The sequence below is a fragment of the Neomonachus schauinslandi genome, chromosome 5, assembly GCF_002201575.2.
Source record: "Neomonachus schauinslandi chromosome 5, ASM220157v2, whole genome shotgun sequence".
NCBI lineage: Eukaryota > Metazoa > Chordata > Mammalia > Carnivora > Phocidae > Neomonachus > Neomonachus schauinslandi.
Window position 1 is genome coordinate 138500362 of NC_058407.1, and position 27377 is coordinate 138527738.

Below are 27377 nucleotides of genomic sequence, written 5' to 3' on the forward strand. Positions count from 1 at the left end.
TCCGGCCCGGCGCCGCCCACGTGACCGCGCGCGCGGGAGCGATGGCGGCGAGGCTGGCGGGCTTCCTGCTGCTGCTGCTGGGGTTCGCGGCGCCGGGTTAGTGTCCCCGCGCTCCGGGGCCCCTCGCGTGCGCCGCCTCCCGCCCGCCTCCTGACCGCCCCGTTCCCCGCAGGGCCCGCGCCCGCCGCTGGCGCCAAGATGAAGGTGGTGGAGGAGCCCAACGCGTTCGGGTGAGCGGCCGCGCCGGGCGCGGCGGGGCGCGGAGGGACAGCCCGGAGCCCGGCTCCCCCTGACCCTGCCGCTTCTCGCAGGCTCAACAACCCGTTCCTGCCCCAGACTAGTCGCCTCCAACCCAAGAGGGATCCTTCACCCGTGTCTGGTGAGTGCGGGACCCTGGCCGCGGACATGGGGGCGGCCAGGGAGGGAAGCAGGGAGCCGGCGCGGATTTCCGGCTCGGGTGGCCGGGGCAGCCTGGGATGAGGGCCCTGAAAGGGCCCGGAGTCTCGTGCATTCGTTTGTCAGCCTTTCAGAGTTTGAGCGCACCAACGTTAGTATTCTAGAACGTTCTAGTACGAGTTAAATAGTTACCTCCGAATTTAGTCTTCTTTAATTCCTTTTGTGAAGGTGATCTCAGTTAATAGTTGGCCACAGACGTCTTTTGTGCTTTTACGTGCGTAAGTGTACAAGGAAAAATGTGCATTAATGTGGTTTGGTGCTTTCTGCCGCTATTTTTTAAAACGTATTTTTTGCCTTTTTTTGAACAGCACGAACTACGCAGGTTTGCGCATTTGCTATTGTTGCTCGCGGTGTGTCTTCGGGGTGGTGAACCACTGGCCTTCACTCTTCTCTCTTGATACTTAGTCTTTCATAGGATGGCCCTGTGTCCTTTTATCGTCAGATGTTACGTTTAAATTTGTTGGTCGTTAGAAGCAATGCTGTGGAGAACATCCTTCGTGCGGATTGTCTCTTTCTAGGCTGTGTGCGTGGTTTCCTAAGGCAGGATCCCAGAAGTGGAATCGCTGGGTCGTCAAATGAGAAACACGGGAAGCAAAAAACCCAGTCATGTTTATTGAGCACTACTGCGTGTTAGGGTCTGTGATGGGAATGCAGAAATGAGCAAAACGTAGAGAGCTTGTTCCCTCTTCGTGACAGTCTAATGGGGGAGTGTGCGTGTGTGTGCCAGTAAAGAAGTAGGTGAAATGTAGAATGCTTGATGAGAAACACTCTGTAGGTCTGGAAAGCAGAGACGAAAGTGTTTGTGAAGAGGTGAGTGTTGTTTTGGGAATTGCCATTTTATTTATTTATTTTTAAGATTTTATTTATTTATTTGACAAAGAGACAGCGAGAGAGGGAACACAAGCAGGGTGAGTGGGAGAGGGAGAAGCAGGCTTCCCGCTGAGCAGGGAGCCTGATGTGGGGCTCGATCCCAGGACCCTGGGATCATGACTGGAGCCGAAGGCAGACACTTAATGACTGAGCCACCCAGGTGCCCTTTTTATTTTTAATTATTATTATTAAGTGAACTGTACACCCAGTGTGGGGCTTAAACTCAGGACCCCAAGATCAAGAGTCATATGCTCTAGGGACAGAGCCGCTTAAATAGGGGAGTCAGGAAAAAGCTGAGAAATGACATTTTGGCCAGAAGCTGAAGGAGGAAAGGACATGAGAGAGGGATGGGGATATCTGGGAAGAGGAGTCCAGCAAAGGGAGGAGGGCAGGTAAAGGCCTCCAGCAAGGACGCCCAAGCCAGAGGGATTGGGGGTGGGTAGGATGAACTCCGAGAGGGAACAGATGTGAGATTTCACTCTAAACTATCCCTGCTTTTTATTACAAAAAGGATTGAAAAGAAAAATGGAGAAATGGGACAGTGGACACGTGTGCTCTGCACCTCCGTGAACAGTTCACATTTGCCTGGTCCTCCTCTCTTTCATCATTTTGAAAAATGTGAATTTCCATTTTGCTGAACCATTTGAAACTAGATTACAGGGCGCCTGGGTGGCTCAGTTGGTTGGGCAACTGCCTTCGGCTCGGGTCATGATCCTGGAGTCCCTGGATCGAGTCCCGCATCGGGCTCCCTGCTCGGCGGGCAGTCTGCTTCTCCCTCTGACCCTCCCCCCCTCATGTGCTCTCTCTCATTCTCTCTCTCTCAAATAAATAAAATCTTTAAAAAAAAAAAAAAGAAACTAGATTACAGACACTATGACACTTTATCCGTCAATAGTTCCAGTATGGATCCCCCACCCCCCCAAAATTAGTAGTGTGTAAACAGCCCACATCCCCCAGTCGTCCCAGTGCCCTCTACAGCTGTCCCAACCCCCCCGCCCCAGGATTAGTCAAGGGTCACACATGTATTTGGTTACTCAGGTGTCTGTAATCTTAAATCTGGAACAGGTCCCTTTACACTGTACCCCCTTTAAAAAAAGCTTTCATGACCTTGACTTTGGAGGAGTCCGGGCCAGTCGTCTTACAGAATGACCTCCTGGATTGCTCTGGTTTAGGTCATTTGCCTGGTTCTCCTTTCTTTGGTGTGTGCTCCGTGAGTGGGGAGATGGGCTGGGAAGCTGTATTACTGTCAGGTGGTCAGGGTCAGAGGTCTGGACACAGATCTTTCCTAGCAAGGCAGTGGACCATGTGTGGCCTCATGTGGGAGGGCAGTGCTTTGTGGCCAGGGTCCCTCCGCTGTCCACACGGGCTTCTGCCTCTGCTCTTGGCATGCGGGCTGCGAGCCGTCCCTGGGCTCTAAGTGACCGCTGTGCTCAGGAGTCTTGCGTTCTACCCCGAGGGAGGAGGAGAGTGCGTGCCTACTTTCTGCCTCTCTCATGCAGCTGCATCTCCTAGCAGATGGCCTCTGACAAAGAATACCCTTCCTCTCCCCTCTTTTTTCTTTTTGAAGATCATCATCGACTCCTTTGAAACTTTTTATTGAGCTATAGTTGATACATTCAGTTTGATGAAATGTGGCAGTTGATCACATCCATGTCCTCGTTGCCCAAAACAAGGTGTAGAACAATTTCATCAACCATAAAATGACTGTGTTCCTTTCCACATCCTCCTCCTCATCACTTTCTGGTGTCTGTCACTGTAGATGAGTCTTCTCTGTGCTTGGCCTCCAGCTACATGGAGTCCCAGAGCATATGTTCCCGTGTCTGGTTTCTTTCCAGCCTCGTGTTTCTGGGACTCATCCGTGGTGTTGTGTGTATCACTGTTCTTATTGGTGAGTACATGTAAAAACTGAAATTGAGTATGCCCGTAATTGATTCTGTCATGCCTAGGTCAGTGTCCTAGTTGAGGTGATGAGCCAGAGCTAGGTAAGCATTGGGAGAGGCTGCGTGATGGTACGTGGACCGTGGAGTAGGAGTTTTGCAACTTCTTGTAAGTCTCATTATTTCAAAAAGCATATACACACATACATATGTGTTTATATTGGGAGATCCATGTGACTTTAAGTTTCCAACTGAAATGTAGTATTACAGGGCTGGAGTTTTCTTTTTCTAACACTGAAAAGCTGGGTTCCTTAATCACATAAGTATATTTACTGGCTAACTCCCATAATTACAGAAAATAGCTTTGGGATTATAATAACAATACTACTAGTAACATGAAATGAGTGGGTGAGGCTTGAGTTTTTATGCAGTTCATTTTAGGATGTGTCCAACCAGAGACAGACGTCAGAGCTGTGTGGTGCGAGGCTGAGCACGTCTGTGTCTGCTAATCACTTCGACAAGCACTTTGGGTCAGATGTTTCTGCCTGTGCTCAGTGGTAGGGCCTGCCATGCATCTTTTTCACCTTCGATTTTCACTAACTTTAAAACCTTTTTTTTAAGTTTTGTTTTTTAAGAATCATCTATTTTATTTTTTTTAAGATTTTATTTATTTGACAGAGAGAGACACAGCGAGAGAGGGAACACAAGCAGGGGGAGCGGGAGAGGGAGAAACAGGCCTCCCGCCGAGCGGGGAGCCCGATGCGGGGCTCGATCCCAGGACCCTGGGATCATGACCTGAGCCGAAGGCAGACGCCAAACGACTGCGCCACCCAGGTGCCCCCAAGAATCATCTATTTTAGAGAAAGCGCTCAAGAGCGGGGTGGGCGGGGAGAGCGGCAGAGGGAGAGAATCCCAAGCAAACTCCTCACTGAGCCCAGAGCCCCACCTGGAGCTCCATCTCATGACCCTGAGATCATGACCTGAGCTGAAATCAAGAATCGGACGCTCAACCGACAGAGCCTCCAGGTGCCCCGATTTTTACTTGAGTTTAAACAGTTTTGTGATAGGGCCGATTTGGAGCATGTGGGAAAGTGGGAGGGAAGGACGATGAGGCCCCAAGTCCCGGCACTCAGCCTCAGCCCTCACCCTGCAGCTCTGTTCTCACCATTCAGCTCATTTGTAAATATTTTGGCGTCTTCGTCCTAAGGGCATAACCACATTATCTTCTTCACGCTTTAAAAAAAGAAAACAAAAACACTAATTCCTTCGATAAAAATCCTGTCAGTGCCTTAGGCTTCTAATGGTCTCACATCGTTAAGAGCTGGTTTGTCCAAGTCAGCGTTTCTGCTCCGTGTGCTGTGGCCTCATGGACTTTGGATCTATAGCTCCCCTCCCTGTTTGCTCACAATTTCTTTATTGAAGAAACTGGGTCATTTGTTTACCACATTCTGAATTTTGTTCATTGCATTCCTGTGGTGCTTAACATTTCTTCTTCATGTTCGCTGGAATAAAGACTTGGTTTTTTTTTTTCCTTTCCAATCTGGTGCCTTTCGTTTGTTTTTCTTGTGTCTTGCACCGGCCAGGCCTCCTGTGCTGCTGAAGAGCCGCTCTCCCTTCCCTGCTCCTGGCTCAGCATCCCTCTGTCGGCTCCGGCGTCCCCCCTTGGTCGGGAGAGGAGGTTCCCTCTTCTGCCTGCTTGCTGAGTTTTCACCATGCGAATGAATAGGATTGTGTCAAATGCTTTTCTGTACCTACTGAGATGCTCAGAGAGTTCGCTTTTTCGGGCTGTTTATACAGTGGTTAGCGGGAATTTCTGAATGTTGAGCCAATCTTGTATCCTTGGAATGAACCCCACTCGGTCAAGATGAGTACACGTTTTATATATTGGATTTAAATTGCTAATTATTTCTGACCTTTTTATTTCTAGAATTTCAGTTCTTTTTTCTATTTTCTACATAACTGCTGAGACTTTGTTTATTCCTGTTTTGTTTTACTCCCTTCAACATGTTGTAATAACGGCTTTAAAATTCTCTCCTGCTTCCAGCATCTGTGCCGTGTGGGGCTTGAGCCGCAGTGGTTTTCCTTTTCTCTCCAGTGTGGGTCGCACTGCCTGCGTGCTCACATGTCTCATATTTTTGGAGTAAGTTCTTGACGCGGGCTCGGCTGTGCTCCTTTGAAGAGCATGATCTATTCAGACAGATCTGAGCCCACACTTGGGCCCTGCTGGGTCTCTGGCTTTGCAGGCCTCCCCCCATGTGTGTGTGCAGGGCTGGGCCAGGGAGCCCCGCAGAGCTCGTAGGCAGTGTTGGGCTGCCTTGTGGTGCATTTTTTTTTTTTTTTATTTGACAGAGACAGCGAGAGAGGGAACACAAGCAGGGGGAGTGGGAGAGGGAGAAGCAGGCTTCCCGCCGAGCAGGGAGCCCGATGCGGAGCTCGATCCCAGGACCCCGGAATCATGACCTGAGCCGAAGGCAGACGCCTAACGACTGAGCCACCCAGGCGCCCCCTTTTTGTTTTTTTTTAAGATTAAAAAATATATGTAAAGATTTATTTATTTTAGTGAGAGTGAGCAAGCCAGGGGGCAGGGGCAGAGCAGAGGCAGAGAGAGAGAGACTTAAACAGACTCCATGCTCATCACAGAGCCCGACACGGGGCTCAGTCTCACAACCCTGAGATCATGACCCGAACTGAAACCAGGAGTTGGACACTTAACCGACTGAGCCACCCAGGTGCTCCTAAGATTAAAAATATTTAAACTCTTCTTCATAAATATTTTTAACAAACATCTTTTTTTCCAACTGAAAAACAGAATGGGTAGCATAAACATGGTTTAATAGATTATATTCATGGCTTGGAAAAAATTACCTGACTGCTCCCTGCTCAGCGGGGAGTCTGTTTCTCCATCTCCCTCTGCCCCACCCCACATGCGCATTTTCTCTCAAACAAAATTTTTTTTAAAAATTGCCCAACAAAAATGTAAAGGCTTTCAAAACAGGTATAAAGGGTGAATGTTAAATTATTCTAAGATTTTTAAACGGGCCCCATTTGCTCAAAATGTACCAAAGCTCAAACTATTTTTCTACAAAGTGTGCCCAGGAAGTATAGGGCATACATAAGTTAGGCAGAAATAGCCTCTCCAGCCACCTCTGGACTATTCCTTCAGGAAGCAAACCTAATCTTTGCAGGCCTCCTGATTAATAAGGTTTTTAATGTAGTTGTTTCCAAAGATGTGAAAAGAAGGTGCTAGAATACTGCTGTCAAAGCCGGCGGTGCTTTGGGCACTGCACGTGCAGCGGGGAGCTGGTGCTGGGGGCGTGGGCCCTCCATGGGGCTGCTGGCCCTGGGCTGGGTCCATTCTAGTGACTAGAAACTCTTGAGACACTGATTTTTCAGGACTATCCCTTTTTAGAAAATGTTTATTCCCAAACCAACTAACGTGATTGAACAAATGTACAATCTCTAAAAATGCTGAGTGGGCAAACAACAAAACTCTCTACTGGGCAGAAGAAAGGGTGTGAGCAGTTTTCTTCAGTATGGCCCTCAGCCAGGGGAAGGCCCGCTCCCGTCCGCACTGCTCTACTTCAGTCTGAAGCTTTAAAGCATGTATTCTCAACAGAGCGAGGCTTTTCTGAGAGATGGCTTTCATCTGGAGTGATTTGTTACAGACTGAAGGGTTCTGACCCATGAAGACGTGTACATTTATAAAAATAATCCCACTGGACGCTTGATGTGTTTGGATTATGCAGCTCAAATAGTTTCCTACGAAATATTCTAGAGCTATTTTCATGTAATTAAGACACAACTCTCCAGTTTTACCACTCCTCCCCACCTAAATGTGTGTGTCCTTTACTGTGACTCAAGCTGGCTTCCAAAACAGGTGTCCAGAGGTTGCCTTAGGAAAGGTAAGCGAAGGGCTCACTATTTACCAGGTGACTTTAACTCTCATCCAGAGCCGTGCGGTGAGAGACACAGAGAAAGCGGTCTCAGGAAAAGCCCATTCTATTAATTAAGCTTTGCTTTTTAAAAGCCACTAGTATTTCTTCCAAAACAAAACCTTTAATGTGAAAATCTTGAGTTTTATGAAAATAATGTAGTGCAAGGATTTTCTGTAAGCTAATGATTAAAATCAAATATCTGGGAGAGACCCAATGGTTCTATTGAAGATGAGCTATTTTGTAAAGTCTGGCATTTAAAATTTAAAGTGAAAATGAGCACAAAGATCACAACAGTTACACTGCAGTTTCCAGTGTCTTACTGAATTTTTTAAAAAACCACTATTTTGAGCACGTGAAGCACACAACAAATACAGCTGAAAAAAGTTCTGTGAAGGGGCGCCTGGGTGGCTCAGACGTTAAGCGTCTGCCTTGGGCTCAGGTCATGATCCCGGGGTCCTAGGATCGAGCCCCACGTTGGGCTCCCTGCTCCGCGGGAAGCCTGCTTCTCCCTCTCCCCCTCCCCCTGCTTGTGTTCCCTCTCTCGCTGTGTCTCTCTCTGTCAAATAAATTCTTAAAAAAAAAAAAAGTTCTGTGAAAAAATTTCCCATCATTATGACAAAAGTAATCTTTTTCAGCAATTAAGTCATAATTCTAAAAGGGAATGTAGGGGCACCTGGGTGGCTCAGTTGGTTAAGCATCTGCTTCGGCTCAGGTCATGATCTCGGGGTCCTGGGATCGAGCCCCACGTCGGGCTCCCTGCTCGGCGGGAAGCCTGCTTCTCCCTCTCCTACTCCCCCCGCTTGTGTTCCCTCTTTTCGCTGTCTCTCTCTCTGTGTCAAATAAATTTAAAAGGGAATGTAAGTTAATCGTGGACTTAGAAGAGCTGAAAGCAACACAGGTCAGCAGAAGAGAGTGCTCGGACCTTCGGACCCTCGGCACCGGCGAGCTCAGGACTGATGCCAGCGGGCGGCAGGTCACACGGGATTCCATGGGACTCAGAACCCAGAGTTCATGTGCAGATTTCCCATGTTTTCCAGAACGTGAGCTTTGATCTTGGTTTTGTGTCTTTAAGACTGAGAATGGAAGACTGAGAATGATCAGTTGTTTGCCCAGGGCTCTGATGTCCTAGCAAAGCAGGGAGAACCACCCCGATGTGGGGCAGGGAGAGCCCCAAGGGGGTGGAGGAGGCTGTCTCGGTCTTTTCTAGCAGGAAACCATGAGAAAATATTGGAGACATTAAATGTCTTCTAAGCAAGACCACACACACAACAGTAAGCCAGCTGCCTTCTCCCAGATACAACCAAACGCCTCATCTAACTTGTAGTTTCCGAAAGTAAAAATATTAATTTTTATTTAGTTTTTAAAATAACTGCTACACACCCAGCATGGGGCTCGAACTCAGGACCCCGAGATCAAGAGTTGCAAGCTCCTCCCACTGAGGTGGCCAGGAGCCCCCCAACTTGACTTGTAAACCAGTGCTGTTTTTTTTCAAAAGCCACGTGTGTGCTCGACTGGTTCTCAGACACCACCTGCAGTTTTGGAGTTTGAAAATGAGGGTTTTCTTTTCTATAGTTACCTAATTGCAAACATTTCCATGACTTCCCTTGTCAGTTTTGTGCTCAGTAATGGCAGCAAAAAACAGTGAACCAAGGAAGTGTATCCACCCCCATGAGGAGGGCACTGTAGGGTTGCACCCGTGTCCAGGGGCCTGGCAGCGTGGCACCTGCTGAATTGTGTCAAGTACATGTTTTTTCTTCGAGTTTAAAGAATTGAAGGGCTGATCCAAAAACACTGACTGTAAATGCTTTTCAGCAGTTACTCTTCGTCTGTTCTGAGCTTTGGGGCTGCTGTCCTTCCTGGGGGTGGCCCTGAGAAGGAAACCCCTGAGGGCTCATCCTCAGGGCCCACTGCCTTCTTGTGTTGCCCCGACTTCGCAGCTGCTGGGTCATCCCCCATCAGGCCTGTCGCTCTGGTCCATGACACTGGGGTGGGCTCCGAAGCGCCCTGCAGGAGGGTCGGCCTGTTGTCAGCCACGGTGCCCTCTGATACGGTTCACATTGTCCTTTGCTTCTCTCTACACAGATGAGGATGTCAGAACTCTCAAGGGCTGTTACCACTAACTCATGAAAGTTCATGCTCTTAAATCCGTAAGAGGGATTTTTCCTGCAAGGTCATGTTCCTCACTCTATACAGTTTGGTTCACTTGCTTTGCCTTTGCGGTCATAGCCAAGAAGTCATTGCCAAAGCCTGTGTCCTAAGGATTTTCTCCTGTTTTTCTACTAAGCTTTTTAGGCTTAGCCTCAAATTCATTTTGAGTTATTTTTGTATATGGTGTAAAGTAAGGTTCCGGTTCCTTCCTCTACGTCTGGTTATTGTTTCCCGGCACCATTTATTGAGAAAATGGCCCTTTCCCCCACTGAATGGTCTTGATATCAGATCATAAGAACGGATGTTCAGGACCGTCTGTGGGCTCTGGGCTCCGTCACCCCACCTGTGTGCACGCCAGCACCACACTGTTTCAGTCTGTGGCTTTGAAGCATGTTTTGAAATCAGGGATTGAGTTTTTCAACTGTTCCTTTTTTTTTTTTTCCTTAAGATTTTATTTATTTGAGAAAGACACCGAGAGAGGGAACACAAGCAGGGGGAGTGGGAGAGGGAGAAGCAGGCTTCCCGCTGAGCAGGGAGCTGGATGCGGGGCTCGATCCCAGGACCCTGGGACCACGACCTGAGCCGAAGACAGACGCTTAACGACTGAGCCACCCAGGCGCCCCTCAACTAACTTTGTTCTTTTAAAGATAGTTTTGGCTGTTTGGGGTTGAGATTCCATTTTAATTTTAGGATGGGTTTTCCTATTTCTGCAAACAAATGTTACTGGGATTTTGATACAGACTGAATTAGGTCATTTAGGGTAGTATTCACATTTTAAGATTAAGTTTTCCTATCTGTGAACACAGGGCTTCTATTTACTTCATTTATTCATATCTTTTAGTCAGCTGCATTCTGTAGTTTGTACAAGTATTTTGCGTTTTTGGCTTACTCCCACTGTTTTTCTTTTCAATACTCTTGTGTATGGAATTGTTGAATTTCCTTTCTGGATTGTTAGTGTAGGGAAACACACCTGGTGTTTGTCAGTGTCGTGACCTGCAACATTGGGAACAGACTTTTGTGGACTCTGCGTTGCTTTCTCCACACGCGATCCTGGCAACAGAGTTGTGTTTCTTCCTTTCCAATTTGGATGCCTTTCTCTCTCTTGTGCCTAATTGCTCCAGCTAGAACTTGCAGTGCGGTGCTGGAACAGGGAGCGCAGTGCGGAGCGCGTCCTCATCTCCTTCTGGATCTGAGGAGGAGTAGGTCAGGTCTCGCGCCGCCCTGCACTGCCCACAGGGCGCGCTGTGGGGTCGGCCTCGGTGGCCTCCGTTGTGCTGCTGCTTTCCTGCTTTTCTTCGTTTGTGGAGTGTTTGTCATGAAGGGGGGTTGAATTCTGTCAGGTGCTGCTTTCTGCAACAGCCAGGTGGCCGTGGGGTTCCCCTCTTCCTTTTGTTAACGGATTGTATTGTTGGATGTTGAACCGTCCTCGTATTCCGGGAATGAACCCCACTTGGTGATGGTGTAGGATCCCTTTAATGTGCTGTTGAAGTGCATCTGCTGGTGTTTTCGTTGAGGATTTTCTGCGTTCGTGTTCATGATGGATCTTCGTGACTCTGGTCCCAGGGTGGTGCTGGCCACGGAGGCTCTGGGAACATGTGAGGACGACTGATCAGTTGGGTTTCTAGGAATGCGTCCATTTCACAAAGATTGTCAATTTGTTGGAGTATGTTTCTCATCTTATTCTCCTGTCTTGTTCCTGCAGAGTTGGCAGTGTCCCCCCTTTCATACCTGATTTTAGGAATTTCAGTGTGTGGGGTTCTCTGTCCGTCTAGCTAAAGACTCATCGATTTTGTTGATCTTTGTAAAGGACCGCTATTGGGTTTACTGATTTTTCTTTTGCCTCTGCTCCAACCTTTTATGATTTTTCCCTTGAGCTAGCCCTGGGTTCAGCGTGCTCTGTCTAGTTCTGGAAGGTGTAAAGACTCAGGGTCTGGTTTGTCGCCCGTGTCCGAGCCCCTCAGCATTGCTGGCACCGTGCCTGTGAGCTCTGGAACCCTGTGGTCACTGGTCCGTCCCAGAGTGTTTTCTCATTTCCCTTGTGATTTCCTGTTTGACACAGTGGTTAAGATGCTAACTCCCACATTTGTGCATCCCCCACACATGCTCCTGCTGTGATCGGGAAGGAAAGCACGTGGGTATAACCCATCTCAGGTTAGTAGGAACTCGGATGGAGCATCCTTGGTCTCCTACGACTTCCGGCTTAGGGTCTGGTCTGTTTGCGGTGGGGTCCAGGCCGGTGCATACCCTCAGAATGTACTTGAAAGGACAGACCCTGTGGAACCAAAGTGGCTCAGCTTTGTGACTTCTCTGTCCCTCCTCTCCTGCGTTACCCCGTTGACGTTTTCTTCCAGGCGACACGCTTGATTTCAGTCTCATTTCCGCTTGTGTATATCCCACATCTATTTTCTCTGTGGAAACCACGGGGGTTAGTAACATTGGAAATGACTAAATTCTATTATGAATTTTTTCAACTGTCATATCCCATACAAACGCTCCTGTCAGCTCTGCCCCTCCCCCAGCCCGGTCACCGATCCCACTGGCAACCCCCTTGGACTGGGTGCCATCAGCAAAGGCTTGTGATGCTGTGTCGTGCATCTGTCTTCTGGAGTCTATAGATTGACCCTCCCGGCTGTGCAGGTTGGCCGTGGATTCATGTTTACTGGAGAAGCATACAAACTTGCTCCGTCTGGACGGGCACCCCACAGCCATCAGGAACCCCTCAGCTCCGCCTCCGTGGGGAGGGTTGTTTTGGATGCAGAACAATTGAGCTGCCCTCTGGCCCGCACGCCATCTGCGCGGGGCCCCGCCGATGAGCTCAGGGACGTTGCCTACGTGTGACGGTCTTCGGATTTCTCACGATCTTCTCGTGTGTCTCGGTGAGGGTCAGAGCCTCGCCTGCTTGCAGTTCAGTGAGCGTCCTGGATTTGTAAATTCACGTCTTCTGTCTAGTTGGGAAGTTTCTGCCGGGGCTCCCATGTGGTGCCCACAGCTCCGTGGCTGTTTACTGGTTCTTCCATCTGCTCAGATGCTGTTGACCCTTCCTGCAACTTCTTTACTTGGCTTGTATTTTTCAGCTCCAGCATTTCTCTTCTGGTTTCTTCCTGTAATATGTTTTTGTCTGTATTCCTTTAGTTCTTGGAACATATTTAAGACTGTTTCAAAATCTTTCCTAAGTCCGGCCTCTGGGCTGCTCCTGGGATGGTTTTGTCACCTTTCCCTTGGTTAAGGCCATGTTTTCCTGCTGCCTTGTGAGAATTTGTCGAAAACAGGGCTCTGTGCTGGGGCCCCTCGTCAGCCGTTTATGTGGCTGCTCTTGAAGGCCTGCCTTTCCCATCTCCCCCCACTGTTCTGTCATCGGTGTCCCCCCATCAGCTCCTGCCCCAAACTCCTGCACGGCTCTGTGCCCCCTGCAGCTTTCGTGAGCCATGCCCACCTTTCCTGCTTGAGATCCAAGTTAGGTAAAGCGGAGACCAGTCCTTGGTCAGCCCCAGCCTGTTGGGAAGTTGCAGACAAGCTGGCCTGCTCCTCATGACCACGTGGGGGGTGGTGGCAAGTACAGACACCCCAGGACTGGTCCCACCAGCTTGAAGGTGGCTTGGTACTTATTTGGTTGTGGTCACCCTCTGTGCTCCAGAACTCCTGTAAGGTTGGTTCAGCCGGTTTCTGGTTCTTCTGTTTTCCTTACATCAGGCAGGCTCCTGTGCTCCCATCTCAAGTTTAAACCGACCTGCCTTTCCCTGGAAGGTCTAGTCCTGTGGGCTGTTCGCGCACCTGCACTCCACGCTCGACTTGGCCTCTTGTGCTCTTTTCCAGGGCCTGCGCACCTCTTCAGGCTTTCTGGCAAGTGCTTCAGCCTGGTGGAGTCCACGTGAGTGAGGGAAGGTGTTGGTGGGGGGTGGGGGCCAGGACCCCCCCGACGCATCTGTGCCCCCAGGTACAAGTACGAGTTCTGCCCGTTTCGCAACGTGACGCAGCATGAGCAGACCTTCCGCTGGAACGCCTATAGTGGGATCCTGGGGTGAGCCAGGGGTGTGCAGGCGGGTGGTCCCGGGCCCCTGGGCTGGTGCCCCCCCATCCCGCCTCACGTGCTGTTCTCCCTCAGCATCTGGAACGAGTGGGAAATCTCCAACAACACCTTCAGGGGCATGTGGATGAGGGACGGCGACTCCTGCCGCTCCCGGAGCCGGCAGAGCAAGGTGGGACCGTGCGGGAAGGGCCCGAGGATGCGGGGACCCAGCTTCCCCCAACCTGCCCACCAAGGCTTTCCCCACAGGTGGAGCTTACCTGTGGGAAAAGCAGCCGTCTGGCGCACGTGTCTGAGCCGAGCACCTGTGTCTATGCGCTGACGTTCGAGACGCCTCTTGTCTGCCACCCACACTCCTTGTTGGGTAGGACCCTGGGGCCAGCCCGGGGTGCAGGTGGGGGGCAGGAGAGCTCGGCTAAGTGGGCGTCTGTTGGATTGTAGTGTACCCGGCCCTGCCCCCTGCCCTGCAGCAGCGGTGGGACCAGCTGGAGCAGGACCTGGCTGATGAGCTCATCACCGCCCAGGTGAGGTAGGCGGTGAGGTACAGGGCGGGCACCCCGTTGCCCGGGCGTGGCGCAGCCACGAGCTGGCTCTTCCCTCTTCCTCCGTTGCCAGGGCTATGACAAGTGGCTCAGGGCGCTTTTTGAGGATGCCGGCTACCTGAAGACCCCAGAACAAAGTGAATCGGTGCTGGAAGGAGGTGCCAAGGACCCGGCCTTCCAGACCATAGAGAGCTGCCGTGAGGTAGGGACAGGGAAGGGTGCCTGGCCCCAAGCGGGGCCGCACGCCCTGCCCTCGGAACTCTTGTGTTGCAGGCACATAAAGAGCTGGCGAAGGAGCTCAGGAGACTGAAGAGCATGCTGACCCAGCACGGCATCCCCTACACCAGGCCTGCGGGTGAGTCGTGCCCCGTGCGGGGCCCCAGCCCACCTGGGGACCTGCTGCCTGCAGGCCAGGCCCTGTGCTGACCCTGGCGGCTCACTGTTCTGGCAGAGACTTCCAGCTCCGAGCACGTGGGCCCCAAGACACCCCCAGACGGGACATCGGAGCCACTCCGAGGCGACCCAGGACTGCGTGGGAACGCCTTGTGACCCGAGACTGGCAGGAAGGGGAGGCAGGTGGGGGCCACTTCCTCTGCCTCAGGGCCCCATGGGCTCTCAGGTTCAACTCAAAGAGGTGACAAAATAAAGATGCAAAGTTTTAATTCCTGTACTGATAAAAATAATTCCATGAATTCTGTAAACCATTGCATAAATGCTGTAGTGTAAAAAAATTTAAACAAGTGTTAACTTGAAACAATTCATTACAAGTAAATGATTACGCATTATAAATACTACCTTCTGGGTTAAGAAAGTTCCATTCCAGTAACATTCTCATCTAAATACTCAGAACAAACCTAGATCGAGGCTTCCATAAATTAATCCACATGAAGCATCCACACTGAGCCGAGGTCTCCTGCGACCCCAGTTACACAAACAGCGGAGGCTGGACCGAGACCACGAGAGCCAAGAGGCAGAACGACAGCCGAACCGAGGACGGCGAGGCCCCGGGATGCCTGCGGGGCAGGGAAGGCTCCCTCGGAGGGCCTAGGCCACCAAGACACAGGTGGGGAGGACCCAACGAGCAGTCCCCTGGGGGCCCTAAGAGTTCCACTTGCGAGATTCTTGGGGGTCCTCGCAGCACACTTGGCCTCAGCGCACGTACCGGTGCGGGGGGAGGGGAGGTCGTCCCCATGGCGCCACAGCTCCAGTCTCTCACTGCACAACAAGAACCGACCAGAGTAGCTTATACATAGACCTCAAGCTTAACTGTCCTTAATTGTTTATAATTTGAAAACGCCTAGGCTACTTATTGGTAATAAACATTGTCCTGTTTCCCAAAGAAGACCATAGGCCTGAAATGGGAAACAAGTGCATAAATATTAATAAAAATAATTTTAAACGGTGGTAACAGTAGCACAAAATATGTCATTTCTAAGAGCTAATCATCACTATCATTAAAAACAAAGTAGATTCACTAAAACCAACTCAATAGTCACCTTTAGTAATGGACTAGCTGCAGAACGTCATGGATCCACCTTTAAACAGCTATCGGTGTGTCTTACGTTAAAAAAGGTTTTCAACCTCTTACTATAGTAAATATTTGGTTACTGATAAAAATTTTTACCGAGCCACTTTGCACTTTACAAAATGCTATTAAACGTCTTTGGCAAAGCCACGGGTGGGCCGAGACTTCCAGGCCAGAGGGCCAGCTACGGCTGCCGCACGGAGAACAAAGTCTGGGTCAACTACAGACATCCTTTGCTTCTCCCCAGATTTCTAGGAAAAATGACCCAATGCAGGCCAGAGAAGATTCAAGTCCTCACCAAAACCACACCTGTTCTCAGGAGCGTTTCTGCCACGGCCAGGCGCTCTCTGCAAGCCCGGGGTCACCAGGGTGGCTCTGGTAATCGCCAGGCTACCCTGCAGCCTGGAAGCCTCACCCCTGCAAGCTGGCGTCCATCCAGCTGCAGGGAGCGGCCGTGGGCAAGCCTCTGGCCTCAGGACACCCTCCCAGCAAGCTCGCGAGGCTACAGAGGCTCAGGCACGGCTTTGTGAAGTTAATGTGAGAGCCTCCGCCATCGGGGCCCTGGGCCGCACTTCCCCTCAGAGGAACATACAAACTCAAGGGAAGGGCGCCCTCCGCCCCTCGTGCGAGGCTCAGGCACTTAGAAAAGCGGCCGCAGGTCACAGAGCACGATCGGGCTCAGCGCCACTGCATGGTCCTGGAATATAAAACTCCAATTAATGTGCGTGTGTACGCAATTAGGAGTCCCTTTCACAAAATTGAAAACCTCTAAATGTGTCTTTCGGTATCACTGCTATAAATACTATTTGCACTTAATTTGAAAACTATAAAAAATCCTAGGCATTTCTCACTACTAGATAAACGCTCATTTCATAAGTACTAATTTCAGGATAAGAAATCTAAGACTTTTACCATACCATGAATTAATAAACTGATAGGAAATGGTGGAAGTTCACAGTTCACATACAAAGCTTCGCATTATCGCATATTAAAAAAACACGAACCTAGAAAGCAGCTTATACCAACTCAGAATGTCTAACGCCCCCGGTTTACAAAGTGCTTGGCGGGGTCACAGTGCGTCATTCCCGAGCCCGTGGGGCCGGCCGGGTGGGCTCTGGAGGTGCGCCCGTGAGGTTCGAGAGAAGCAGGCCGGAGCCCGGGGTGGGGGCACCGGAGCAGTCACCATGGGAGGGGCTGGCCCTCGCAGTAGGGGCAAGGGGGCGCGCCCGCGGCGCACGGCTCACAGAGCACACGGTGCTGGCAAGGCTGGAGGACGGCGCCGCGGGCCCGCTCCCGGCACACAGCGCACTGCTTCGCTCGCAGCTGGAAGATCACCTGCAGGGCGAGACACGGGTGGTGGTGGGGTCGGGCGGCCTCCAGCAGAACCGAGGCCCCGGGAAAGCCACGGATGGGGCCGTCATGGGTCATCGGGGAATGTGGCCCCGGCTGCAGAGTCAGGGCCGAGGGACGCCCCCAGAATGAAGGTGGGGGCAGGAGAGCCCTCACGAGACGCCAGGAGCCGAGCTGCCACACCGGCGTGGGAAGGGGCGGCCAAGCAGGTGGCCACCTCAAAGGGCTAGGCCCTCATAGAGGCCCCCAACCGACACGCTGTGGCCAGCAGGCTTGAGGGTCTGGGCTGGTGGGGACCCTGACTCGGGACTCGGGCCTCCAGCCACAAGAGCAGCCAAAGCCTGGGGGACTATGCCTCAGCGGCCACTGGAGGAGAAGAGCGTGTGAGGGCCGTGGAACCTTCCAGATGCTCCAAGGTCTCAAACAGGCCCTGGTGTGGAAGGGATTTACAGCCGAGGGCAGCAAAGGTGAAGGGTGGAGGCAGGCAGACATCTACCCAGGGACCCCGGGGGGCGACCTCTGTGAGGTGCAGCTCCGGCTCCGACCCCGCAGGGCGGGAGGGGCGCACACCCTGTCTTCGGAGGGCAGAGCTGGCAGTGGGGACGGATGGGGTCTGGTGAGGAAGACCGGGGGGCCGTCCAGAGCTGGAACCAGGACTCACCCCATCCACGGCTTCCAAGTCCAGGCGCAGCTGACTTTGCAGGGAGTGCAGCTTGGGGAGAGGGACGGCACCCAGGTCAGCACAGCGCTGCAGCCCCCGGCCCTCCAGCTCTTCCCGGAGCCGCCGGAACTGGGCCTCCACCTCCTCCTTCTTCTGCAGCGCCAGGTCCCGCGCACTGTCTGCGGCCAGGGCCCGCTCCTTCGCCTCCTTCGCCTCCCGCCGCCACGCGTCACAGGCCTGAAACCGGGGGCAGTGGCGGGCTGCAGCAGCGGCACGGGGTGCCCCCCTCGCGGGCGCGCCTGCCCCGCCCCCACCCGTGCTCACCTGCTGCACCTGCTGCCAGGACTCCTCCCACTGCCTGATCTTCCTCTTGGCCTCGTCCAGCTGCCGCCTGACGCGGGCCAGCTCCGTGCTGTTCGGACTCGCACTTGAGGACGGGGCAGGGCCGGTGTTCAGGATGGGGGACGGGCTGGGAGAAAAGCTGCCGGAAACAAAGTCCCAGATGCTCCCGGGGACGCCGTTCAAGCCTGAACGCAGAGGGGACAGGAGAGGTCACAGCCGTGGCGCTAATACCCCACCTCTGGGCCCCCCTGACAGTGACCCCTGCCCCTGGCACCCTTTCCAGCTGCTCAGGTGTCTGGAAGCAGAAGAGGACATGAAGTCAGGGCTGTCCCTGCGCCATCCCTGGCCCCCGAGCCCCGCCTTGCCTCGGTCTGCAGGCCCTGCAGCTGCGGGGGTCGCCTACGGTAGGGGTGTGCACGAGAGAGTAACGTGATACTTAAAATACTCTTTTAAAATACGACGAGTTACACGAGGTAACGTCTCCCAACAAAAAATACAAGGACTTTTGCTGTTACTGTTGCGCCGGTCGGTGTGCTTGGCGCCGGGTCTCTAATGACATCACAGGTCCCAGGGCCTGAGGCCCACCACCACGCACGGGTGACAGCTGGGGCCATCCCGTGTTTGCGCCCTGAGGCACCCTCAGCGGACTGGACAAGGGACCCCTCAGGCGGTGGCCGCCCCTGAGATAGGGCAGTGCAATGTGGGAGGGCAGCACACCCCACCACCCCCCTCCCCCCACAGACATCAGGCAGGGTGGGCATGTCCCCACCAGCACCCGCTCACCTAAGGAGCTATAGGACGCGGCTGAGGAGCCCAGCGCTCCAGGCTCCGATCTGAGGGCCGGCGGCTGCTGGGGGGGCGTCATGGCTGAGGAGACGAGTGGCCCCGACAGGGACTGGGAGAGCGAGCTGAGCGGGGAGGTGGACAGCGATGAGGACGAGTGCAGGGATGGGGAGCGGGGCAGGCAGCCCGGGATGCTGACGGGTGCTGAGCCCCCCAGTGACCTCGGACCTGCAGAGAGCGGGGGAGGCCAAGTTAGCGGGCGGGGCGGGGGCAGCATGACCACCATGTAGGGACACGGCGGCCGCGCCCGGGTCTCTCTGCGGAGACCATGTTGCTGAGACGGAGGTACCCCGAGGGGCCAGGGGCTGAGAACCTGCCCAACCGAGAACCGCCGCAGGGCTCTGAGGAGAAAGGCTGGCCCTGGGAAGAGCCCGTGGTGCGCCCTCCTACCTGTCGGGCCCAGGTCGCCACTGTCATGCTCTTCCAGCTCTCTGTCTAGAGCTGTGAGGCCGACATCACAGAGATGAAGCTCCAGAGCAGAACCTGGTGAACCAGACGTCATCTCAGCACGGGGCCACACTGCAGCCTGGCCCCCACTGGGGAGACCCGCCTTCTCCTCCCCCAGACCATGGCGCTAGCACGGTCTCTGGGGCCCTGGTACGCTCTAGGCCCATCTGCTAAAGGATCAGAGGCATCGAATAACGTGGGGCCCCCCACCTCCCAAAACTTTCCCTCTCCTGCAAGTAGGGCCTCCCTCCCTTCACCCCCACCCTGACAGCAGACCCTGGGGACCCAGCTCAGGCCCACCAGCCCCCAAATCTTCTCAATTCAGCAGCTGCACAGCGGTCAACTCTGGAAGGAGCAGCCAGAGGACCCGGCCCTCCGTGTGACTCCCAGGACACCAGCTGGGGCCTGAGCTGCTGCTGTCTCCTGGCCCAGGGTCTGCAGAAGACCCTGCGGCGCTGATGGCGCAGCACAAGGAGGTCAGCTGCACGCCGCCCTGCCCCCACCACGCACCCTCCCAGGAGCAGGTGGGCCTTTCCCGTGTGGCTGAGCCTTGCTCCCCCCCGCTGCTGCCCGATCAGATGCATCAGGTACCATCTCTGGAGGCCACAGAGCATCCCCCGTCCCCAGGCCCCCAGGACAGACCGCCGTTCCAAAGCCCAGGGGATGCACTGTGGAGGCCCTAGTTGGGCCTGCTCGTTCTGGATCCGTGAGCCCGGCTTCCGGAGCCTTCTGCCTCTGCCCTACCCCCAGCGGACTAGCGTCAAAGTCCCCTGAACTGTGTCTGACAAATGACAGCAAGTCAGAACCACTGGTCCTTTCTGACCACGTCCCGCCCTCGGCTGGGCCCAGACTCCTGGCCGTGTCGGACACGCTGCTGTGCCAGGGATGTGCTGGGAAGCAGCAGGAGGACCGCGACCACTGCAAACGACTGCATTCGAATCCAGAAGCGAAGGCCGAACCTGCCGGAGGCTGCAGAAAAGCTACTACCTCCTCAAATGAAAAGCATTTACCGTAATTACTGGGAAAACACAGGGTGGAGAGTCGGGGGGAGACAGACTTCCAAACTACCGGCTGCGGGACACGTGCAGAGCAGACTTGAGGTCCGGCCCCAGTGGGGACCGCAGCGTCCTGGAGGCGGCCCAATGCTGCCTAAGTCCCCAGAGCGCAGGCACACATCCGCCGTCCTCGGGCCACCGGCTCTGGCGTCCGTGGCAGGTGAAGAGGAGACGTGCTGGCCGGGGCTGGGAGCCCAGGGGGCTGCACCGCCTGGCGAGACCTGTGCACTCCGTCAGTGCCACTGCGCCCGCTCACAGACGTGGCCAGGAGCACAGAGCGGGGGCACTATGCAGGCACAGCCCCCCACCGCCACCCCGCTTTGGATCCCAGCCCCCAGGAGAATTCTACCAAGGTCAGCCTGCTGCCCCACCCTTCGCCCTGGCCTTGGGCCTGCCCGCTCTAAAGGAAACACCCTTCCAACAAAGGTTTTAGGGGGTCCCACAGGTCCCATCCAGGAAGGAGGTGAGCCTGCCAGGTGGCAGCCGGGCCAGCAGCCCCCCCGCCCCACCCCGTGAAGAGCAGAGAAGGCAAGGAGAGCTGAGCATGGACATGGGGCCTCGGTCCTCTGTGGGGCACAGGGAAAAGGCCCCAAACCAAGACAGCCAGGGAGCCCGCCGCGGCACCACAACCCCCAGCAGCCCCTGCAACCGAGAGTCGCGGGACAACGGACAGATGAATCCCTCAGGGAGACACCGCCCGCCTGGGGCCTGTGCAGCCCCTGCCTCCTGTGGGCTCCCTCAAACCAGGCTTCTCTGGACCCTCCACCTGCTTGCCAGCGAGCTCCTTCCTAACACCCAGCAGCACAGAGGCATTTGCATCCTGGGGCCGCCAAAACCAAGCACGACAGGAGGCGGCTTCCAACAGCGCCCCACAAATCCATTCTCGCTGTTGGGACCTAGAAGTCAGTCCAGACCAAGGCCCGTAGGGCCGGCTCCCCCCAGTGGCTCCAGGGGAGGCTCTGGCCTGCTGGTGTTGTTGGCAACCCCTGGCCATCTTGGGCAGGTAGACACATCACCTCAGCCTTTGCCTCGGCTGTCACACGGCCATCCCTCCGCATGTGGGCCAAACTACCTTCTTCTTATAAAAACACACATCACACTGGGTTAGGACGCATCCGAATGACCTCATTTTACCTTATTTGCGTCTGCAAAAACTGTTTCCAAATAAAATCACGTTCTCAGACAAGAAATCAGAACTGAGGGCGCCTGGGTGGCTCAGTCGTTAAGCGTCTGCCTTCGGCTCAGGTCATGATCCCAGGGTCCTGGGATCGAGTCCCACATCAGGCGCCCTGCTCGGCAAGAAGCCTGTTTCTCCCTCTCCCATTCCCCCTGCTTGTGTTCCTGCTCTCGCTCTCTCTCTGTCAAATAAATAAATAAAATCTTAAAAAAAAAAAAAAAATCAGAACTGAGACCTACCTTTTGAGGACACATAATTCAACCAGCAATAATGGGAGCCATGAACAGACACCTGCCCAACTACCCTCTCGGGGCTCTGGTGCTTGGAACAGGCATCTCCCGAGTAGACCAAAGGCCCAGAACTCCTGGGACCCCCGCCCCCGGACAGAACTGTGAACTGCCCGAAGGGTGCACCTGCTCCTGGGGCAGACACTGCAGACCCTGACGCCTCTCATCCAAGCCCACCCCTCGCTGACCAACCCCCACCCCTTCTTGACATCCTGTCTCCACCTCACTCCAAACTACTGCCAAGCCTTGCCCTCCAGCTTTGTCAGCCTTGTACCCATGCCTCTGTACCCACTGAAAAGGCAGCATCCCCCTCAACCTTGACCTCCTACCCTGAGGAGCCTGGAGGGCCTGGTAGCCCCTCCAGTGCCTGCTCCATGCCCAGACACACCCAGCTTCGACAGCCCTAACCCTCAGATGCCAACGTCCCCCAGTGCACTTTGCCGCCTCCCACCAGGAAGAGGCCCCACTGCGGCATCAGCAGCTTCTCAAACTCTGGGGACACAAGAGCCTCCCTCGCTGGTGCACCAGGGCCCACGCACTCAGTAGGAGCCCATCAGGAGACCTCAGGCCCTCTATCCTCCCTGAACTTGCACCAGTGAGGGCCCCAAGCTCCAGCTATCTCAGCAGACTGCCCCTCATGCCCCACCAGCACTGTCCCTCAAGTGGCCTATGATGCCAATCCCGGCACGTCAACAGTCCTTCCTCCCAGAAAGACCGTGCCCCTGGGCGTGCTGGTGGACACTCGGGCCAGACCCAGCCCCCACTGCGGCTCTTCCTGTCACACAACACTGCTGTAGGCTGCAGCCTGGCAGGCGTTCCATCAGTGCCCCTTGTCCTGTGAGAGCTTCTGCTCAGCCTCACAAACCCTCGTTTTGCACGTCAGCCCAGACTTTGAGGGCACCTGGACCCCGTGCAGACTCACCTGCTGAAAGCAAGCACTGCCCCCCACCATCTGCCCTGCCCCCACCTCTCCAGGCTCTGCGCTGTGGCCACAAGGATGGAGGCCCAAACCCACCCTTCCTGTGCTGGCCTAGGGTCTCAAGCCTCTGTCCTGCACATGCAGGTGAGCCAGGCCTGACGATGCGGACTTAACCTTCAGCACCAGGTCAGGCATGGTATGCTTTAAACCGACAGTCATAGAAACACTTTCGGAATAACAAAAGCACAAATAAACTGACAGATGGAGAAAAAGAAACTGAAACAGGAACCTTTCCTCACCTGGAAAAGATTTATCTTTTCACGGTCCCCCACCCTCACCCCATGACTCAGCAGAGATGCCCCCCTCCCCCAGCCTCAGGCACAGAGGGGACACAGAGGGGACACAGAGGGGCCGGCCCGCCCATGACAGCACAGCCAGCGCGCAGGGGCACACTGGCTGCTCGTCTCAAGGGAAAAGCCTTGCCTCCTCCACCTCACTGCTTTCTGAGTCAAACCCAGGTGCTCCGGGATATTCTCTCAAAGAAAGAACGGACTTTTAAGAAGACTTGAACACTCAAAATCTAGAGCCAAATTACGAAAGCTGTGCCATCTGACCCAGAACCCTTGTCTTGCCCAACTACCAGGAACCGCCCAGATGTTCATGAGAAATTAGTGGAGAACTGCTGAGTAATTGCCCTGGCAATCCCCAGATCCTGACGTGACACAGCACATTCAAGAGGCGACGCAGTCCTTTGGGGTCAAAGGACACACAGGGACAATGCGCACAGTGCACAGAATTAAAGACCAGCACAGGGCAGCCCTGATACCCGGGATGCTCCCCCGCCAGGGCCGGATGCCCGCCCAGCAGACGGTCCTCCCCTAATACAGGATGGAGAAGCAGCCAGCAAACCCACTCACCCACCAGCCTGAATTTCCAACAGTGCAGGCGACGATCCCCGGCAGGACAAGGCAGGAACCCCGTCCTCGCCGGGGAGCAAAAGATGCACCTCTCCCCCTGGAGAAGCCCCGCGGATCGCGCCCACGCAGGGAACCAGCGCGCGCCTCTGCAGAGCAGGTTCCCAAAAAGGGTATGTTTGCATTCACATCCCTGCACAGCCTCCAAGGAACCTGGTACTGACCCCTGGCTGTCACACCTGGCCCGGCACACAGGCAACTACAACGGGTATGAGCAGCACCTGGAGATGAGAAGTGCACCTGGGGAGGAGGAAGGTCGGGGGGGAGAGGAGACACTCTTTACCTGGTGGAGGGGGCGTTGGTGCAGGGGGGTGGTGCACCCGGGGAGGAGGCACACCGGGGAGGTGGAAGGAGCAGGGAGGTGAGAGATGCACCTCACCTGGGGGCATGGCGCACCTGGGGAGGAAGCGCAACCGGGGAGGGGGGTTTGCGCTCCTGGCAGGGAGGCGCGTCGAGAGGGGGTTGGCTCTCACCTCGCCCGGGGTGCACAGCCAGTTCCGCATAACGACGACCCACACCCAGACGGCGAGGGGCTGACGATGCTGACTCACCGTCCACCGCGCCGCCGCCGATTCAAACGCAGCCCGCGCCCCGCCCGCCCCGCGTCGGCCCCGCCCCCGATGACGTAAATTAGACCCGCCCGCCCACCCGTGCCAGCCCCGCCCCCGAGTGACGCAACCTTTCGATCGGCCCCGCGCCAGCCCCGCCCCGAGTGACGTAACCCTGAGACCGACACCACCCACGCCGTGCCGGCCCCGTCCCCGAACGTCTAGACCCTCCGACTCGCCCCGCGCCAGCCCCGCCCCCGCTGACGCAACCCTTCTACCCGACCCGGCCCGGCCCGGCCCGGCCCCGCCCCCGCCGCACTTGTCCCGGGGCCGCGGGCAGGTGCGCGTGGGGGAGCCCAGGCAGCCCGAGTCCTCCGAGCCCCCAATCCCTCGCCGCCCTGTGTGTGGGCCCCGGGCGGGGCGCGCACCTCCTGACACAGGCACCTGCCCCTCCGGCCTCGAGGCAGCGTGCCCAAAGCCCAGGTGCACGCGGGGGCTTCGCTCGTCAGGGCCGCTTTGGTTCAGGGAAAAGGTCTTCGCTCGGGGCGGACCAGCTCAGGTGTAAACGCGCACACCAGGGAGCGCGCTCACCAGGGAGCACGCTGTGGCCCGGGGCCAGGCCGGGGTCAGAATGAACACGCCCTGGCCCTGCCCCTGCCCTCGAGGTCACTGCGAGCCCGCAGCCCCACAGCCAGGCCCTCCGGCCCCTCCATAGTCCGTCTGGTGGCGGGATGAAGGCTCTCCCGCCCTTTACTCCCAGCCACTCCCGGCAATGAGCTCCGCAGACGACTATTTCAGATGGTCACTATTTTAATCTGAAACCTGCTCACATGAAGTGTAAGGCAAAGGAAACGAAATCTATCAAATGACCCTGAAATTATTCAACTAAATCCATTAACTACACAATTAGTCTATTTATTTTAGAGTTTACTCCTCTGTAAGCAGTGCACTGGTAAGGACAGAACCCGAGCCACACTATCCTATGTGAGGAGAAATCAGCCGGTCTACATCGGCCAGCCTCAGGAGGTAGGGCGGGCTCTTTCCCACCCCCCTAAGTAGCAGCAGAAAGGTGGCTGGCTAGGGCCCTCCTAGGGCCAGAGGGCGGCCCTGGGCAGTCCTAACTGGGCCCGTATTACTGGGGTATGACAACACGTGATCTCGGGAGAGAACAGGAGGGTCCCACCGATGGCGGCAGCTCATGATTTTAACAGCAACAAAAATGTACTATCTGTAAACAAGCAAGGTTGATCCCGAGAAGACATTAACCTCTTCACTCTGGGTAACTGGTTCACAGAACGTTTAGGTAAAGAAGGGCCTGTAAAATGCTCAGTGACACACGCAAACAGGCTGAGGACCCCCTACTGGAAGGATGACAGCTGGGGACACTGAAAATATACGGATCTGATCTGGAGCTGCCACACCTGCCTCGAGGCCGCTTTCAAAGCACAGGTGCACCCAGCTCTATCCCTTCCTCGGGGAACAAAGCTGAGTATGGCCTCAGCCAATTAGGGCAGGGAGTGTCTTGCCTAATGACTTTTCTAGGATGCTCCAATTTTACTATTACTATCTTTAAACTGGGGAAAATAAGCTTAATTTTTAAAAACTCTGCATAAAACCCAAAACAATAAAATCAGACATGCCGTTCATACCAATGGCTTTCCGGCTCCTGTCCAGGTGGAAACACACCTGCCCCGTGTGCTTTAACCACACGAGCAGGGCAGCCAAGCGCTGGACTCTAACATTCTCCAGGGCAGCTGCTGAGAGACACACCATATGGACCGCGCTTCCTGAATTACCAACCACTCAGCCCCCGAGTGTGGAGGGGACCTGCTCAGTGGCCAGACGGCTCGGGGCTGCCTTCCCGCGGCGCCTTTTGGCCGGATGTGTGAACACTGGCACGGCTGGCCTCCGGGTGCGAGTCAGGGCTGAGTTCTCGAGCCCACTGGCCACATCGAGTCCACATACAACCAGAGACGTCTGTGGTTCAAGAGGGACACCTCGCTCAACCCCAATTCCAAGTCCAGCTCCAATGCTCATGTGTGTGTTGGTGCTTCAAAGAACACACACACAGAATCTACCCATGAAGGAGGTAAGACTTGAACAAACGCCCCTGGTCTAAGGCAGAGCCGGGGGAGCGGCAGGCCGTCTTCACGCCCACGTGGACAGGATTTCCACAAAAGCCCAGAGCACGGAAGCAGGGGTCACAAGTTTGTGCCCGGCAAGGAAAGAAAGGGCTCAGAAAAAACCAGTAGGGGGAGGGGGTGGCTGCATCAAGGGTGCCCTCTCTCCCTGCAGCGTCCCTTCCGGGGGGGTGGGGGGGCGCGTGGGGGCGGGGCCAGCTCGATTCTAGAGGGTTCTTCCGGCAGAGGAAACAGCTCCACAGCAGAGACCAAGCGGGAACACCAAGGCTGTGCGGGAAGACACACCCGGCCACAGAAGGTCCCCAGGCTTCTAGAAGAGTGACCTTTGAAGAACCTCTTCAGAATGAGCACAGGGGCTCTGGGAAGGCCAGGCTGCGGTGGGAACATGGAGAATGTCCCAGGAGTCGGCCGTGACACTGGGGCAGGATTGCACATGCCTGCCAGGCGTCCCTCACGTCAGCAGGAGGGACCACAGTGGCTCTCAGCCCCTTTGAAGTCCAGGACTTGCCATCTACAGGGCCGCTGGAAAGACACCCTCTCCTCCCTGACCTGGGCCAGCGCCATCTGCACCTGCGTCTCAGCTACGGGCCCCGAGGCTGGCGGTGTGACCGGGGTGCACGAGTTGCAGGGGGTGGAAAACAACGTGCACACACTCCTTGGCCATCAGCCACGGACGTTTATCTCTGGGTAGGAACAAACCATCTCGGGGCTGGCCACCCGGCGCCCTGACACAGGTACACAGGGGCCTTCCCGATCCCCCCCACCAGTCGCCAGGAAAGAAGGCAGAAAAGAAGGGGTGTGCTCCAGGGCCCCGGGCGCAAGGACGGACCGCGCTGGAGCTGACTGGCCGGGCCTCTCATTGGAGCGGCTTCCCTGTCCTGCCCATGGCTACACCGTCCCGGCCCACCCTGGGACCGACAACACCGAAAGAGCCACAAACAGAGCCCTTGCCAAGTCTCCCTCTACCAGGACAGAGATTCGGGCTCAGGTCAGCCCGGCAACGCAAGCCCTCCGCAGCTGCGGCCACACGTGGGACCACCCAGACATGGGCTGGGGGCCTGCACGGCCCAGCAAGGCCCCCCCCCCCCGCCCCACCCCCCCCCCCCCCCCCGGTGCTTTCAGCAAAACCCCCCCCCCCCTCCGGCCAGGCTGCAATCACGTGGGTCATCAGTCCCCAAACCCTCGAGGACTCCCAGCAGTTAAGGGCCCCTCAGTGAGGCACGGCCTCTGGCTGCCCTCATCCCCACGCCCCTCCA

General features: G+C 55.2%; 2 protein-coding genes across 3 annotated transcripts; one reads left to right on the forward strand and one right to left on the reverse strand.

The window, feature by feature from the left end:
* Nucleotides 1-16: 16 nt before the first annotated feature.
* Nucleotides 17-15250, forward strand: GNPTG (N-acetylglucosamine-1-phosphate transferase subunit gamma). Of its 2 annotated transcripts, XM_021698377.2 has the most exons (12): nt 17-96; nt 173-230; nt 312-379; nt 13100-13154; nt 13221-13304; nt 13389-13482; nt 13560-13674; nt 13752-13834; nt 13926-14054; nt 14126-14207; nt 14304-14428; nt 14700-15250. In XM_021698377.2, the coding sequence occupies exons 1-11, from the start codon at nt 42-44 to the stop codon at nt 14399-14401; spliced, it is 921 nt and encodes a 306-aa protein (XP_021554052.1). In that variant the 5' UTR covers nt 17-41; the 3' UTR covers nt 14402-14428; nt 14700-15250. The 2 variants fall into 2 exon arrangements, with proteins under 2 accessions (XP_021554052.1, XP_021554051.1); XM_021698376.2 differs by lacking the exon at nt 14700-15250 and having other exon boundaries at nt 14304-14676.
* Nucleotides 14502-23993, reverse strand: UNKL (unk like zinc finger). Its single transcript, XM_021697990.2, has 6 exons — nt 23906-23993; nt 18964-19056; nt 18514-18741; nt 17713-17915; nt 17389-17625; nt 14502-16712 (listed from the first exon to the last, which is right to left on the reverse strand). Exons 3-6 carry the CDS (start codon nt 18593-18595, stop codon nt 16557-16559), a joined length of 678 nt encoding a protein of 225 aa, XP_021553665.2. The 5' UTR covers nt 18596-18741; nt 18964-19056; nt 23906-23993; the 3' UTR covers nt 14502-16556.
* Between the last annotated feature and the right edge of the window lie 3384 nt (nt 23994-27377).

What these genes read in the sequence shown, in the direction of transcription:
- UNKL (XM_021697990.2), bottom strand. Translation starts at nt 18,595, where the DNA reads ATGACGCCCCCCCAGCAGCCGCCGGCCCTCAGATCGGAGCCTGGAGCG. An exon ending in CGCGTCCTATAGCTCCTTAG is followed by an intron (nt 17,916 to 18,513) that starts GTGAGCGGGTGC and finishes CTCTGCGTTCAG; the next exon opens with GCTTGAACGGCGTCCCCGGG. An exon ending in CCTGGCAGCAGGTGCAGCAG is followed by an intron (nt 17,626 to 17,712) that starts GTGAGCACGGGT and finishes CCCCGGTTTCAG; the next exon opens with GCCTGTGACGCGTGGCGGCG.
- GNPTG (XM_021698377.2), top strand. Translation starts at nt 42, where the DNA reads ATGGCGGCGAGGCTGGCGGGCTTCCTGCTGCTGCTGCTGGGGTTCGCG. An exon ending in CCCGGAGCCGGCAGAGCAAG is followed by an intron (nt 13,483 to 13,559) that starts GTGGGACCGTGC and finishes CTTTCCCCACAG; the next exon opens with GTGGAGCTTACCTGTGGGAA. An exon ending in CCACCCACACTCCTTGTTGG is followed by an intron (nt 13,675 to 13,751) that starts GTAGGACCCTGG and finishes GTTGGATTGTAG; the next exon opens with TGTACCCGGCCCTGCCCCCT.